Genomic DNA, 16491 nt, shown 5'->3' on the forward strand with positions numbered 1-16491 from the left:
TAGATCTGACCCCAGTCGCCCAGGGGGAGGACGACCTTTCGCCAGCAAATCTTGATCTGGGCGACCTCACTCCACCCCTCTTTTCCCCATGCTCCCTCCCCTTAACTGCTGCTTCCGCTCCCACCTCCGAGGAGCCCCTGGACTCCTCCACCGACCCAGCCGCTGATGGCACCCTGGTTCTGACCACCGAGCCTGCTCAGGTGACAGCCGGCGCCACGCGACTGGGACACGAGTCACCGGGGGCACCCCCCGTTGGTGCGGAGCAATCGACTTCCTTCCCGGTGCCCTACAGAAGATAATCCATCTCCTGATGCCGTGGCCGCTAAATCCACCACAGAGCGCACACCCAGTGTCACTGAGAGCTCCCTCCCCACCCCCTTAACCCTTGAGCCTGATCGGGAGGCGCCACCATCCAGCTGTTTGCCTCCCGAAACCCAGAACCTCGCCTCTGCCCCTGCCTCTACCCCTATCCAATTTATCTCCTGCAATGTCATTGCCGCCCCTGGGGCTGTCTCCTTCCCTTTCCCAACTGATGACCCCCAGGGAGCGGCCTTTGTGTTCTCCTGCCCTGACCCATTAGGAGCTGCTATTTTCCCTCCACTGCCCCATATCGCCCCAGAGCTTGAGGCGGGCCTAGAAGCTCCAGCCCATCAGGCACCCCGTCGGGGGTCCGCACCCTGCTTGTCCGTTTTACTGGACCAGAGGGCTGCACCAAGGGCCCCGCCGGGGAACAACCGGGAAACCGTAACCCCACCCGCCCACGATCTGCGAGGAGAGCTGCGGAAGTTTTTAGAGGATGTCTGTGGCTCCCGCAACAAGGTACAACTTGCTTTCCAGCAATGGGGGGACTTTTCTCAAATCCTCCGGGCCACAAGGGCCCTCATGGGGGAAGGTAAAGGGACGGGGAAGCAGGATGCCGTGGCCTACTGACGGGTCCGCGTCTTCCGTGAACAATTACTCACCTGTGGGATGGGTCACGGACTGCTGCGCAGCCCGCTGGAAGATGTGAGCGTCCCTGCCAGTGAGGACCGCCCCCAACCCTCCCCATGACACCTCTCACCATCGCAACGTTGAACACCCGGGGTTGTAGGATGGCTCTCCGCAGGTCCCAGGTGCTCTCCTTCCTTCGGGAGGGAGGGTACTCTGTTGTTTTCCTGCAGGAGACCCATACGGACCCGACCGACGAAGACAGTTGACGGCTGGAGTGGGGGGACAGGGTCTACTTTAGCCATGCCATGGTTCAACAGGCTGAAGTGGTGACCCTGTTCTCCCCCGACCTATGGCCCAAGGTGCTAGGGGTCGCCAAGACCGTGCCAGGTTGCCTGCTGCATCTCTGGGTCTGTATGGAGGGGCTCGTGGTTAACCTCATTGACGTCTATGCCCCGACATCGGGCCCAGAGCGGCTGCAATTCTACCAGCGGGCGTCCGCCTTCCTCGGCACCTTAGATTCTCACGAGTGCCTGGTCCTGGGAGGGGATTTTAATACCACTGTCGAGGAACAGGACCACTCGGGGACCGAGCAGAGCCCAGCCGCCGTGGACACCCTCGGGGAGATAGTCGAACATCACTCCCTAGTGGACATCTGGCGCGACCACCACCCGGATGACACTTCCACGTTCACCTTTGTCCAGGTGGAAGCCCATCGGTCGAGCCACTCCAGGTTGGACCGCATTTATTTGTCACCCTTCCATCTCTCATGAGCCCACTCCTCCAGCATTCGGATGGCCCCATTTTCTGACCATCATCTAGCCACCATGACAGCCTCCCTCTGTGCGGAGCGGCCGGGGCCGGCCTACTGGCATTTTAACAACAGCCTGTTGGAGGATGAGGGCTTCATGACGTCCTTCCGGGAATTCTGGCTGGCCTAGTGAGGGCAGCAGAGTGCCTTTCCCTTGGTGCGGCGATGGTGGGACCTGGGGAAGGTGCGCGCCAGGCTTTTCTGCCGCGAATAAACCCGGGGCACCAGCCGACGGAGAAATGCGGCGACAGAGCAGTTGGAATGGGAGGTCTTAGAGTTGGAGAGGCGTCTGGCCACCAGCCCCGAGGACCCGCTCCTCTGTGGAGTGTGCCAGGAGAAGTGGGAGGAGCTCCGGGCCTCCTTCGGGAGATGGATCATGGCTCCCACTTCTTCTATGCCCTGGAGAAAATGAGGAGGGCCAAGAAACACGTCACTTGCCTCCTGGCAGAAGACCGCACCCCCCTCATGGAACCGGTGGAGATGTGCGGGAGCGCCCGAGCCTTCTACGCAAGTCTTTTCTCCCCAGATCCGACCGACCCTGGCGCTTGCAGAGTGCTCTGGGAGGAGCTCCCTATGGTAAGCGCAAGCGACCGAGACCGGCTAGAGTTGCCTCTCACTCTGGCCAAGTTCTCGGAAGCCCTCCGTCGTATGCCCATTAATAAGTCTCCAGGCATGGACGGGCTGACCGTGGAGTTCTACCGCGTGTTTTGGAACGTCCTCGGCCCAGACCTAGTCACCGTCTGGGCCGAGTCTCTGCAGAGCGGGGTCCTCCCTCTTTCGTGCAGGCGAGCTGTGCTCGCCTTACTGCCGAAGAAGGGGGACCTCCGCGATTTATGAAATTGGCGTCCCGTCTCGCTCCTCAGCACGGACTACAAAATTGTAGTGAAAGCAATCTCGCTGCAGCTAGGGTCTGTGCTGGTGGACGTGATCCACCCAGACCAGACCTACACCGTCCCGGACTGCAGTATCTTTGATAACCTATTTCGGGTTCGGGACCTTTTAGAACTCGGGCGTAGAGACGGTCTGTCATTCGCCCTCCTGTCCCTAGATAAGGAGAAAGCTTTCGATAGGGTGGACCATGGTTACCGCCTGAGCACTCTGCGGGCATTTGGCTTCGGACCCCAGTTTGTGGGTTTTCTCCAGGTGCTGTACGCTTCCGCAGAGTGTCTGGTTAAGCTCAACTGGACCCTGACCAAACCAGTCAACTTCGGGCAAGGAGTACGACAGGGGTGCCCCCTCTTGGGCCAGCTGTACGCTCTGGCGATCGAGCCCTTCCTCTGTCTCCTCTGCAGGAGGTTGACAGGGTTGGTGCTGCGGGAGCCGGAGCTGCGGCTGGTCCTGTCGGCGTACGCTGATGACATGCTCCTCGTGGTCCGGAACCCGGGCGACTTGGCGCGGGTGGAGGCTTGCCAGGCCATCTGTTCGGCAGACTCCTCTGCTCGGGTCAACTGGGTCAAGAGCTCTGGCTTGGCGGTAGGAGACTGGCGGCAGGCAAGCTCCCTCCCACCTGCGCTTCAGACCATCCAGTGAGCACGGGTCTACCTTGGCGTTTACCTTTTTGCCATGCATCCCTCTCTGCCGGAGAACTGGGAAAACTTAGAGGGCAGGGTGATAGAGCGGCTCCGGAAATGGATGGGACTACTTCGATGTCTCTCCCTCCGAGGGAGAGCGCTGGTACTTAATCATCTAATCCTGTCCATGCTCTGGTACCAGCTCAACACCCTGGTCCCGGCCCCGGGTTTCCTGACCAACCTCCAGACATCGATTCTGGGGTTCTTTTGGTCAGGAATGCACTGGGCCCCTGTAGGGGTTCTTCATCTACCCCAGAAGGAAGGAGGACAGGGCCTGAAGTGTCTGCACACTCAGGTCCGCGTCTTCCGCCTCCAGGCCCTACAGAGGCTCCTTTATGGTGCAGGCAGTTCGGCGTGGAGCATACTGGTGCACGCCATCCTGTGCCGCATCCGAGGGCTCCGATATGACCGGCAGCTCTTTTATCTCTGTTCGGGAGGTCTTCCGTGAGACCTCTCTGGGCTGCTGGCTTTCTACCAGGACCTCCTCCGGACTTGGAAACTGTTTTTAAATACCAGGTCCGTGGCGGCCACCGAGGGGGCAGATCTCCTCGCGGAGCCCTGCTACACAACCCCCAGCTCCGTGTGCAGGTGGCGGAGTCCCGCTCGGTGCACCAGAGCTTGATCCTGGCAGAAGTCACGAGAGTCGGAGACGGGTTAGATCCCCTGATGCTCGCTCGGCGCATGGGGCTCTCCAGACCTCGTACCCCCTGGCACGTACTTCAGGAGGCGAAGGCCGCTTTGCTGCCCGCTGCTAGAGCTTACCTTGATCAAGTCCTGCTCAAGGGCATGCCTCGCCCACCCTCTGCCCCAGGCCCACCGGACCTTTTAATTGGACCCCTTCCCCGTAGACCCAATCGACCCCCTCACCCCTTTACGGCGAGCCGGCTGCATGAACTGCAGCTGGTACGCTTCCAAACCGCGCCAAGGAAACATCTATACATGCTCATGCTCCACACCCTTCACGCCCTCACCCTAGTGTCCCGCCCCAACACAAAGTGGCGAGACCTTCTGGCACCTTTGGAGGGTGAACAGCCCCGGTGGGCCAGCCTATATTCCACCTGGGTTCCCAGGCCCGTCGGGGACATCAGTTGGTGGCTCCTTCACGGAGCTGTGAGCACTGGCACGTACTTGGCGCAGTTCAACCCCATCCCAGATACTTGTCCCTTTTGCGGTGTGAGGGAAACCCTGGCGCACGTATATTTGGAGTGCGCCAGGCTGCAGCCCCTGTTCCAGCTCCTCACAAATCTTTTATTACGTTTTTGGTTGCATTTTTCCCCTCACCTTTTTATTTATGCACTCCCCATCTGTGGCCTCACAAATTTGCGGGATCTCCTAGTTAACCTCCTCCTGGCCCTGGCTAAAACGGCCATCTATAAAACCAGAGAGAGGAGGTTGGCCGATGGAGTCTCCTGTGACTGTGGGGCCGTTTTCCAATCCTCGGTCCGTTCGTGTATCTGGGCGGAGTTCCTCTGGGCGGCGTCCACCGACTCCCTTGATGTTTTTGAGGAGCGGTGGGCGCTGTCCGAGGCTCTCTGCTCAGTGTCCCCGTCTGGCTCCCTTTGTTTTGACCCTTTGATTGGGGGAGAGAGTAAGGAACCCCAGCCCCAGCCATTGCTGCTGCGGACACCACCACCTTAGAGGGGTCCTTTCACACGTGGGTGCACATGACCCCCCGCCCAGGTTGTCCACCTCACAGCCTGCCCCTTTTGTTGGGTGCTTTCAGAGGAGGGAATTGTTGGTGACACTCAGGCATGGCGCCAGGTAACTCGAAGGGGTGGCAGACCTTGAGAGTCAATGAAGCCGCCTCGCTCTGGACCACCAGGTAACTCGGAAGGGTGGAAGACCACGAGAGTTGAGGAAGAAGCCCACCGCTCTGGGCCCAGGCAAGCTTGAACACTTCCCTCCCCTGAAGCTAATGAGAAAACAATTGTGATTGGTTGCTGTGTTACACTTTGCATATGCTGTTGTTTTGTTTTGTAAGTATGTTATGCAAATAGAAAAAATACCTTTTTTGCTTCAAAAAAAAAAATTACTCTCCTGTAGCCATCTGGCCTGAACCTGTCACAATATATATATATATATATATACACACACACAAGGCTAAAAATATATAATAAAATTTAACCAAAACAAGAGATGGTGGCAGTTATAATAGGGCGTGGTTATGAAAGGTGCCACCAGTCAGGGTATCTTACACAGGGCTCCAACAGAAAAAAAAAGGTTAGAAACTACATCTATAGAGAAAGTCATAAACCACGATATAAGCACAGGACGCAGAGTTATTTGCAGAGGTGATAGTGAAATGGGAAACTTTTCAATGGACTTAGGACTGTGTTTTTCAGTTTCCATTTTAAAGATGCAGAGAAACAATAACCACTAAGCACAGATTTTATGAATAGGATTTTATAGTTGTACATGTGCCCAAAGCAATGACTAGACACATTTTAAATAAACAGAAAGGACACCTGGATTTACAGTATTTAATAAATGATAAATGCAAATAAGAATGACAATGAGGCAGACCTCAGTTTGGAAATACAGATGTTGTCAAGAGCTTCCTCAAGTCAGTCTTCCTGTCCAATATTACTATTATAATAGCTAAAATGAGAAAAAAGGCAGAATGTTTTTTAATCCTGAGGGAGGGGGCAATCAGGAAAGAACATCTTTTGAAGATGATTTTCAGAAAAAGAAAACTAAAGCTTGGAAATAAATCATCCCCAAACTAATTGGATTTCCATGAAAACAAAAATTGCATCAAAATATTGAATATTTAACTTTTAGCCTCTAAGAGTAACAATGTAAGGAGAAAATTCTGCTCTTAGATCTCCATGGTAAGTCTGAATTCCAATATTCTGCATCCATCCTATGCATGAAGCTCATGTTTTGGAGACATACAATTTAGTTAATGTGAGGATAAGTAGCTTTCAGTACTAGTACTAAACCTTCAGAGAGAGCTCTGGTGAGAATCAAGGGGTATAGATGTAAAAAAGATTTTTTCAAATAAATATGTAGAACGGGTTTTTATGTATTCACTGTTATTACCTATCACAATTTTATTACAAGCCTCACAATATTTGGTGTTTTTCTTAGCTGTCCTGGAAGTTATAATTAAGGGAGACTCTCAGATTTCATTTTTTAAAAAGTAAAAAACGTACTTTTTCCAGACCTCATGGCTGTAGAGAAATACCTGTAAATGTGTCAGAGTAGCAGCCGTGTTAGTTTGTATTCGCAAAAAGAAAAGGAGTAATTGTGGCACCTTAGAGATGAACCAATTTATTTGAACATAAGCTTGTAGCTCACGAAAGCTTATGCTCAAATAAATTGGTTAGTCTCTAAGGTGCTACAATTACTCCTTTTCTACCTGTAAATGTGACACTTAAGAGGTTTGAAACCCAGCATGCCAATAAAAATATCCCAATTGATTGTTAAAAATCTCATGACTTTTTGGGACCTAACTTTTTGACTTTGGGGTTGGCAATACAGTGTACATCAGTAAAACAGGCACAACAAAATCCTTTCTATCTGAGGGGCAGATTATAAAAAGTGCTCCCTACCCAGAAGCAGGATCCTTAGTGTAAAACAGCAAAGCCCTCTCCCAATGTGTAAGAGGGCTTAGGGCAGATACTCTGGGCCTGGCTCACCATAGGACAGACAGGTTTCAGAGTAACAGCCGTGTTAGTCTGTCTTTGCAAAAAGAAAAGGAGTACTTGTGGCACCTTAGAGACTAACCAATTTATTTGAGCATGAGCTTTTGTGAGCTACAGCTCACTTCATCGGATGCATCTGATGAAGTGAGCTGTAGCTCACGAAAGCTCATGCTCAAATAAACTGGTTAGTCTCTAAGGTGCCACAAGTCCTCCTGTTCTTTATAGGACAGACTGACTCCCCCACCCTACAGAAAACCTAGATCTATCCCCGTCAACTCCTTCCTCTTTCTTTCTTTCTTTCTTTCTTTCTTTCTTTCTTTCTTTCTTTCTTTCTTTCTTTCTTTCTTTCTTTCTTTCTTTCTGTCTGTCTGTCCCCTCTTCCCCAACTCACCTTTCCCTCTCCTGCAGCACCCCAGGCTCCCTAGTCCATCCACCAACCCCTTCCTTCCTACACCTTTCCTCCCCCATCCTTCCACTTGCCCCTTGCCCCTCCTCCCCTAGCTGTCCCCCTCCCCTTAGCCCCTGCTTCTTCTCTCCCCGCCCCTCCATCAAGAAGCACAGAGATAGAAACCAGAAGGAAAGAGGTGGCACCGGTAGCCCCGCCTCCCCCCAGGCTAGCACTTTCATTGGCCCCTTCCCCCATCAATCCTACTCTGGAGGCCAGCCTATTGTCCCTCCCCTCGCCCGTCCCTTGCCTTCCGAGGGGCTCAAGCCCGTTCAGCCCAGCCTTGCCTCCCACCCATTTGCTGCCTGACCTGTCAAGCAAGCCCTGTCCCCCCCTTCCGATTGGCTAACGTTCTGAGCCTTAGGGTCCCAACCCCCCCAGGAAAGCGCCCGTTCTCGCCTCCTCCTCTCCAGCGCGCATGCGTGGGAGTGAATGCTGGGCTCGGGGAGCGTGTGTATGTTTCAAGGAGAGCAGCAGCGGCGGCGGCGGCAGCAGCTGGAGGGGGAAGAGGGAAGAGCCAAGAGCCGAGCCCAGCGGAGGAGCGGCGCTTTCGCTGAAGCCTGTACGCGCCTCACTTTCCAGGAGCGGGGTAGCCCAGGCTGGGAGCGCGGGGTGCCCCCCCCCCCGCTTTATGCAGGCCCCCAGCCACATGGCTGGCGAGCGAGAGACCCGGCGGCGTGGTGTGAATTAACTCTCCGTGTTTTCCTGCGGGGGCAGCGGCCGCCCCCGCGCGGCAGGCGGCTCCCCGGGGCGTCCCACTTGCTCTGCTCTCGCTGCCTGCCGGTGCGTGCGAGGGGAAGGGGGCGCGTGTGGCTGCCGAGGGGGCAGAGCGAGAACCTCCGGAGCCGGGAGCGCGGCTGGGATTTAACACGCTGCTGGGGGGGGGACGCGTCCTTGCCTCTGGGACTGAAGCCAGGCGCGGAAGGTGGGAGGGAGAAAAGAAGGAGGGGAAGACTTATTGGGGGGTACTACTTTTTTGGCTCCCCCCCCCCCACCACCATCTGCTCAGACTGGACAGAGAAGGGGGCAAAGCTGTCGCTCCTGTGAAACAAAGCTTCAGGGAGCTTGGATTTACAGAAGAAATTTCCTTCTTGCTCTTTAGGGTTTCCCCCTTCTTCACTTTCTCTCACTCTTTATACAAGATAATACACCGTATGTATGGTTCATTTTGTTGTCCTAAACATTTGCTCCTCGCAGGCTTGTTGGCTTTGTTTTTTTTTTTTTTTTGGTAACTTGGCAAATGGCAGTCCATATGCCTTTGTTGTCTGGTGACAAGCTTGTGTCCCTGGTGAGCTGTGTGTGTACATGATCATCTGTACGTTTATTGGAGTCCTTGGAAAACCCAACAGGGGCGTGTAAAGTGATCTTCAGTGGTGTTAGGTTCACCAGTGGCTTTTATTTCTTTATGAGGAAGCTAGGGAGGGTGGAAGCAGAAAGTGTAGGTGTGGGTTTGTTTTTGTTTATGGGGTAAAAGTCTGTGTCCACACACAAGTGTAAATTTATCCTGTTTATGTTTACGTTGATGACAAATCTAGGGTCACTTGTCAGTGTAAACTCAGCCCAGGTGGGTTTATACTCTTCATCAACAAAAGTTAAGCCAGTTCCCAAACATACTCTTGTTGTTTCCTGACTGGGGAAAGGAAAGGGTACCTCGCTGTATGGTTTTGTTTTTTTATGTCTTTAGGACACCTTATGATAATTCTTATTTCTTTATTTTTGTTAAGATCGGATCCCAGATGGCCAATTCCCTGAATGGCCGGAACCCAGGTGGCCGAGGAGGAAACCCCCGCAAAGGGCGTATTCTGGGCATCATAGATGCTATTCAGGATGCTGTGGGGCCCCCCAAGCAAGCAGCTGCTGACCGCAGAACTGTGGAGAAGACTTGGAAGCTAATGGACAAAGTGGTAAGTTTTGCGTGTGTACATATTGTATTCTCCTGTTGGGGAAGGAAGTTATTTACATGGGTCCATGTGAGAATCTACATCATCCTGCAGATTTTATTCCTTTGCCATGTGTGTCCTTCTTCGAAAAGAGTGGGACTTGCCTTTTAGGTCAGATAAACCTATTGGTTCATTTTGCTGGCCTCTGGCTATGGGTTTTTTTTAATCTTGTTTGAGTGGGGAAATGCACGTTTGCCTTAAGTCCTGCTGCTCTTCTTGGTCAAAGTCCTTCAAAATAACTCAGACTTGTAGAGCTGTTGTGAAAAAACTGCTTCATTTATTTCTTGTGTATCAAATATTCCTTATGTTTCAAAGTGGTCCTGTTTACTCAGTCTGCAAACAAAACCTCTTGCGCATGTAACTTCAGTTAAGCTAATCATGCTATAAAGCACTCTCATGACAGTCGTATGCATACTGTACATGTTTGTAAGAATTGTGCCTGAGGAGGAAATCACTCTCTGGTTATCCCTTAATGGAGTAAACAGATGAGTTAGAAATCCTTTATTTTTAAATCCTTTGTCTGCATTTTTTGCATTAATTTTTTTAAAAAGTACTCGTACATCTTCTTTGCTTGACTATTTATTTTGGAGCTGGAAATGTATTTTATTGACAGTTATTGTTGGTTGGGTACATTGCTTGGGTACATTGCTTGGTTGGGTAGGGAACATTGCTTTATAGATCTTGTAGCGTCTGCATGTTGCTTTCTCAAAGTCGCACATTTTATTAAACTATACAGCGGAAGTGACAGCTTTCTATAGACTAAGTTCAAATTAGCTAAAAAGGTGTTGTACTAAAGTTAGGAATAGTTTGTTTACTAGTTTGGGTAACAGTCCCAGGAGGCAGAGTGATTTGGTAGATAAGAGCTTGATTTTTGAGGATAATCAACACAGGGAAGCTTTCCTTTGAAATGATTGAGGTTTTAATACCTGGTAGTCTCAGGTCCTAGAACCAAGGGAGACGTGACTCTAAGGCTTGGTCTAAACTACAGAGTTAAAAGAAAAGGAGGACTTGTGGCACCTTAGAGACTAACAAATTTATTTGAGCATAAGCTTTTGTGAGCTACAGCTTATGCTCAAATACATTGGTTAGTCTCTGGGTGCCACAAGTCCTCCTTTTCTTTTTGCGGACACAGACTAACACGGCTGCTACTCTGAAACTACAGAGTTAGGTCGACATAACGCAGCTACACCACAGTGTAAGTGCAGTGCCTACGCTACTGCCTTGCTCCTGCAGATATAAGTGCCCTACTACATGCACATAAAACTCCACCGCCACAAGAGACGTAGGCCATATGTTGCTGTAGTGTCTTCTTCACGCAGTGTCTTCTTCACGTTGGCGGTTAGCTGTCATTCTTGTCCCTTTTATGGCTCTGGGCCAGATTGCTGTCTCTGCTCCAAGCTGAGCTGTCACCCAGGCTCCCCACTGGGAGCCCTACTGTTCCCCGGGATCCCTGCTCCCTGCCGGGAGCATAGCAGCCAGACTCTAGCTGTGGATCTCCCCACTGAAGATGAGAAGCCCCTGGTGGCTTCCCCCTGCTCCCAGGAAGCAGGAAGGCGAGAAGCTCGGGAGGGCAGCTGGGGTCTGGGCAGTCTCTCAGCCCCTCCCCACTGCCCCTTGTAAGTCAGTGGAAGTGCTGCATTGGCCGTAAATCAATCTAACTTAGGTCGATTTAAGATTGTAGTTTAGACATGTCCTAAGGATCTAACTCTGATGTTGACTCTGACTTTGGAAAGTTAACTTAACTCCCTGTGGTTCATTTCACTTATTTTTAAAATATAAGCATTTTAATGTAGAGATCCATGTGGTGGTATATAAATGCAAAATATTTATTAATATTAGGAAAACTTGTTGCATCTTGCTAAATTAGAATGATCAGAATCATTTATTGGAACCTTATTTGCCATTGCATGCTTATACCACTAGAACAGGGGTTCTCAGACTGGGGGTCAGGACCCCTCAGGGGGTTGCGAGGTTATTACCTGGAGTGTTGTGAGCCACCATCCCAAATCCCGCTTTGCATCCAGCATTTATAATGGTGTTAAATATATTAAAAAGTGTTTTTGATTTATAAGGGGGGGGGGTCCACACTCAAAGGTTTGCTATTTGAAAGGGGTCACCAGTACAAAAGTTTGAGAACCACTACACTAGAATATTACTTCTATTTATTAGAATAGCCCCTAAAGCTAATTCTAAAGGGCAACCTAAATGGGTGCTACTCCAGAGACTTCAGTGAGTTGTTTCTATTACTTCCAGATCTGAATTTGGTTAAGTTCTGTAAATAGGGAATGTGTCATAATTAATATAAAAATATAGGCACTTGGAGGCAGACACTACTCTTCATACTTTTCAAGATGTTTTCATCTTGAAAAGATGGCATCTGTCTATATCATGTTTGAAACAATAGAGGGAATGTACAGTTTGATATTTCCCTCTTTGCAATAATATGTCAGTCCATGCAGAAAGCCTTACAGTGCGTTTTTCCTTTGGTTAGTTTGAATCTTAATCTCATTGTTTAGAATTATGGATTGCTGTCACTCAGCTTGCATAGAATAACTTTGTCATTATTACATCAGTGCATCAAAACAGACTGTGTGGCCTGTTCTGCAGAATTATTTGGAAAGGCTGCACTTTGGTTTCTTTTTGGTTTCACTGGATAAGTGTCCTCAGTTTGGTCTTCAATGTATCCTCTTTAAGATGCTGTCAGTTAATCAAATTTTATTTCCAAATTACATTAAAGTATACCAGACAGGGTGATGTAATGGTGTCCAAATGCTGTAACTTGCTTGAGTTAAGCATTTGGTACTTATAGTGAAGAGAGTGCATTTGAATAAACGTAACGTGTTGGCAAATAACCAATGTTAAGTCTTCTCAGCAGTAGGCAATGGAAGGTAAATTTCTCCTCTATCTAAATCAAAACCAGGGATTAAAACCAGAAATAGTTAAAAACCTTCCCAAGTAACTGTTGGTTTAAATACCGTTGTGCGCCTGTATCCTGCAGTCTGGTGAATCTGTGCATATACATACCCACACAGAGTCCCAGTGAACTCAGTGGGTCTCTGCATAATCATATGGGTCCCCACTCAGCGATCAGACTGTGGTTTCAAGGCCTAAATAACTAGTGGTTAATATTGGTCTTTAACTATAATCTCTCCTCTTTCTCTATCTGTAGAGGACAAGACAGAGAGGTTGTTTTGCCCAAGGACACAGAGAACCACTGTCAAGACTGGGTTTAGATCTCGGGCGTTTCTGTTTCCTATGCTCCTCTCCATGCTGTCCCTGCTTTTTCTCATTAGTTGAGATTCCATATATGAAGTAACTTGAGTAGCAAAACACATTTGCTGCTCCATTTACAAGCATTGTGGGATTATCCAATACTACAAAATTATGCAAAGTAAAATAACTATATTGTGGGATTAGGGTTTTTGGAGAATACGTAATGCTGTATGTAAAGTTCATTAGCAACATCATGCAAATCTTCATGTGTATTACGTGCCATGACTTGGAATTGTTATAGTTAAGGGTCTGTCAATTTTGAGACTTCATAACTCTGTTTTTCATGGTTTTATATTTTAGCTCTGAGAACAGGATTAAGGCTGCAACTTCATATACAGTATCTCACCTTGAAATCTCTTTGGTACCAGTTTTAAACCCCCCCACAACTTTCCTTTGGTAGTTGAAAGAATCCTGTCAAAATTGATAGAACAAAATGTGATGGCATGACATTCTAGATAAAGTCCCCTCAGGTAAATATTTACTACTGAGGCTACTTGCGAAAAATACAAAATTAATTGTTCCTGATGCAGTCTCTGAGTCTTGTAGTTACAAGTAAACAAATCAGTGCATGTGGGGCAATGTCAAGCTGAATCTAAATTTACTTTTTATAAAGTTTACTGATACACAAAAAAGAGTTAAGTTCTGTTTTTTTTAACAACTCCTGATTAACAGTAGATTTAATATAAATTTTTTGTATTTCTGTGTAAACTCCTCTTTTTGAATGGACAAGCAGTACTTACATCAAAAAGTTCTTGAGCATTGGTTTATTTCATTACTTTGTATAATACCAAGGTTTGGGTGATGCTCCTGTTTCATGTTCCAGAAAGCTGGACATAATTTCCAGTGATAACTTTATTATGAGTCCAAAGATATCTGATGTATTCACTAGCACAAAACTAATTCTTTGATATAGTGGATGACAAAATTTTCTCAAAATAAGATGTAGCACCTATATATGAGAACTGAATCTGAAATTTATTAATATTGGTGCAATAATAAAATTATAATTACAAATCATTTTAAGTCTTTCTATAAAATGTATTGAAGATACATTGGAAGGGCCTTCTAACATCTGATGATATTGCAGCAAAATCATAAGCATAATAGATTTCAGAATCTAGAAAACAAAAGTGCATTCCTAAAAGGAGCATGCCTTTATCTTGAGAGTAGCAGGGGAAACGCCTACCATGTAAATGAGAGTAGATTAACACTTTTAATAGTCTGGCTATTAAGAGCTGGGAGTTCACATTAATTTTAAGTGTTAGTGAAATTGTGAAATGTTTTGAAAGAATATTGTATTTGTGCTCCCATGTATGAGTGCTTCAACTTTCGATCGCTACAGGGTACTCTGAAGTACTAGGGGGAAATATGGTTAAGTAGCAGGATAGAAAGTAAAATTCATATATAAACTGTATTGTTGCTTTATCATGGTCCACGCCATAAATTTTATCCAGAATGGAAAGCAGGAAGAGCAATTTGATTTGCTATTTAATATAGTCTAAGAGCAAAGCACAATGTGTACTCAAAGCTTGCGCTATTGGCTTTGTGATTATTGAAAACCACATTACTAAAAGTGATACTTTTTTTTTTTTTTTTTAAAATGAGGGGATGCCAAAATCCAATTTTTTTTCTCTAGCATCCAGTGTCTCTATTGAGTACAGTTAACGAGTGTGAAACCCAATGTATACATTCATTATTCTTTATAACCCTCAATGTAACATTTGAAATGTATAACCTCCAAGTCACTTAACTTCACAGTACCACAAAGGAACCAATTAAGTAAATCATAACCACAGCGTTCTTGAGTATATGAACTGGTCGTTACACTGTGTTTTAAATATTGATTGAAAGTCTTATGTCCACACACCTCTCTTGTGTGGAGGAAAAAATGATAAAAAATTAGTTACAGAGAAAATCAGGTGAAAAACCAGGGGAGTTTCCCTTTGCTGGTTTCTGAATATCTATGTGGCAGATATGAGGCATGAACAGCTTATCAAAGCACTGCACTTTTTGCTTTTAAAGTAACACCGCTATATTTGCATCCCCATGCCCATATTAAAACAAGTACCGTTACAGTATGGAAGCTGTTGAATCCAGGATATGAGAACCCACTGTTCCCTCGGGTTGAAGTCACATAGCAAAGGCCTCTTCATCCATTCTGGTGAGATGATGACATCTCTTCCAGATGTCTTTTGTTTTTTCTACATCTTGGTAATTTTACCCATCTGCAATGTACAATGCCAATGCATTGATAGTTAATGCTGTCTTGGGGGCAGTGGGCTTTGGTGGGTGATTCTGCACCTTGTGATCTCACCATTTTCCCGGTAGCCAATCCGCCATTTCGTTCTTCAGGATTCATTCTTTAGGATTTTGTGTGCTGTGGCTTTCTGGAGATCAGAAGTGTTACAATATCTTGCTGCGTAGCCACTTTCAACCCATGTGTGGTATTCTGAGCCAATTTGTTTGAATCTTGTGGTGGTTTTGCACTGTGTGGCAGAAGATGCGGGTTAAGTAGAGCCTTTCAAATTGTAACCTTGGAAATATACTAGTAACTGATACTCTTAATTGTCCCGTCCATTGGGTTCAGCTGATTAGAGAGAATTTAGTAGGAGTCATAATCAGCAGATTACTAACAGCAACAGAATAAGTTACTTTTCTCACATGGTCCTCGACCAGCATTTTGGCATTTAAACATATCCTGGTGTTTAAGTGTTGCCGTGCTTTGCTTGACAGTGTAAAGCTGTTTTATCAAAGCATTAAAACTGACCTTTTAAAAACAATTTTTCAAAAAGATCATTGTGGAACAAACAACACACACGGTTTTCTACATGAAATCAAATGGCTATATAGGTGCAATGGAAATCTCTTCCCTCTAATCTGAAGAGACTTTAAAACACTGTCTAACTTAGTCATATTTGTTTAAAAAATGTTATCCTACTTCAAAGTGTTCTGTGTCTAGGTACTTACTGTATATGACTCTCGTCAGGACAGTCACTGAGCATCTCCCATGTAGTTAAAGAGAAACAAAGTGAATGCTCTCTTTCCCTTCCCTGCCAGTAAGATAGAACTCGAATCGGTATCACCTTTTTTTGTATGTGCAGGATTAATTTTTTGAGAAGAGCTATTGGGAGGGAAAGCTACATAGGCCCAAATGCAAAGCCTATTTCTTCTAAGGCCCTTGAAGGTTGTATTCCGTGTCTCTTGCGGAGACAAATTCCATAGTCTAGGTCCAGTTCCCCTGAGAGTTTGCCTCCAGTCTCATGAGGGTCTCCCACACTGACTGTTTGAGCCAGTGAAAAGAAGCTGTGAAGGGAAGTCAGAGTGGTGGAAAAAAGAGGATGTGATGTCTAGGGTAGCTCTGACCAATCCCATGGAAACCTTTCAATATAAGAACCCCATTTAATTCACATTTGGTTATTCCATGTGAACTGCAGCAGTCAAGCCTGGAGGTTACAGATAGAAAGATCACTATGACCAAATCTGTTTCTGATAGCATGGGGTGCATACTCTGGCCATGCATTAGAAGGAAGTAGGTGCCCCAGTATCACAGCGATTAAACATGGTGGTATATGTTGTTATCCTGTTATGAGTAGGCTACCTCAAGGATCTTATATACACTTTGACATGCCTCAATCAAGGAAAAGTTTCATTTTCAACTTGTTGAATGTTGTTTGTTTGTTTTTTTTTTATAGACTAAATGCTTACTAAATACCTACATGCTTAATCCAAGTCACAATACAAAAGTAATCAGTGATCTGACTCATACCCTATGCTAGTGCTAATGTGAGGTTTGCGTCATAAAGCTCAGCCTGCTGTGTCTTTGTTTTTCAGAAAGGTATGTACTATGAGAGCTCGGTTGCTTTAGGAAGCCTTTTAC

General features: G+C 47.1%; 1 protein-coding gene across 1 annotated transcript in view; it reads left to right on the plus strand.

Moving 5' to 3' along the window:
* Positions 1–7802: 7802 nt before the first annotated feature.
* Positions 7803–16491, plus strand: part of CBLB (Cbl proto-oncogene B) — a 201552-nt gene continuing 192863 nt past the window's right edge. Inside the window, exons 1-2 of the mRNA XM_084612705.1 lie at positions 7803–7963; positions 9126–9305. Of these exons, the coding sequence (XP_084468831.1) occupies positions 7820–7963; positions 9126–9305 (324 nt within the window). The 5' untranslated portion in view covers positions 7803–7819. The remainder of the gene's footprint in view (positions 7964–9125; positions 9306–16491) is intronic.

The sequence above is a fragment of the Lepidochelys olivacea genome, assembly GCF_965140295.1.
Source record: "Lepidochelys olivacea isolate rLepOli2 genome assembly, chromosome: 1".
NCBI classification, from domain to species: domain Eukaryota; kingdom Metazoa; phylum Chordata; order Testudines; family Cheloniidae; genus Lepidochelys; species Lepidochelys olivacea.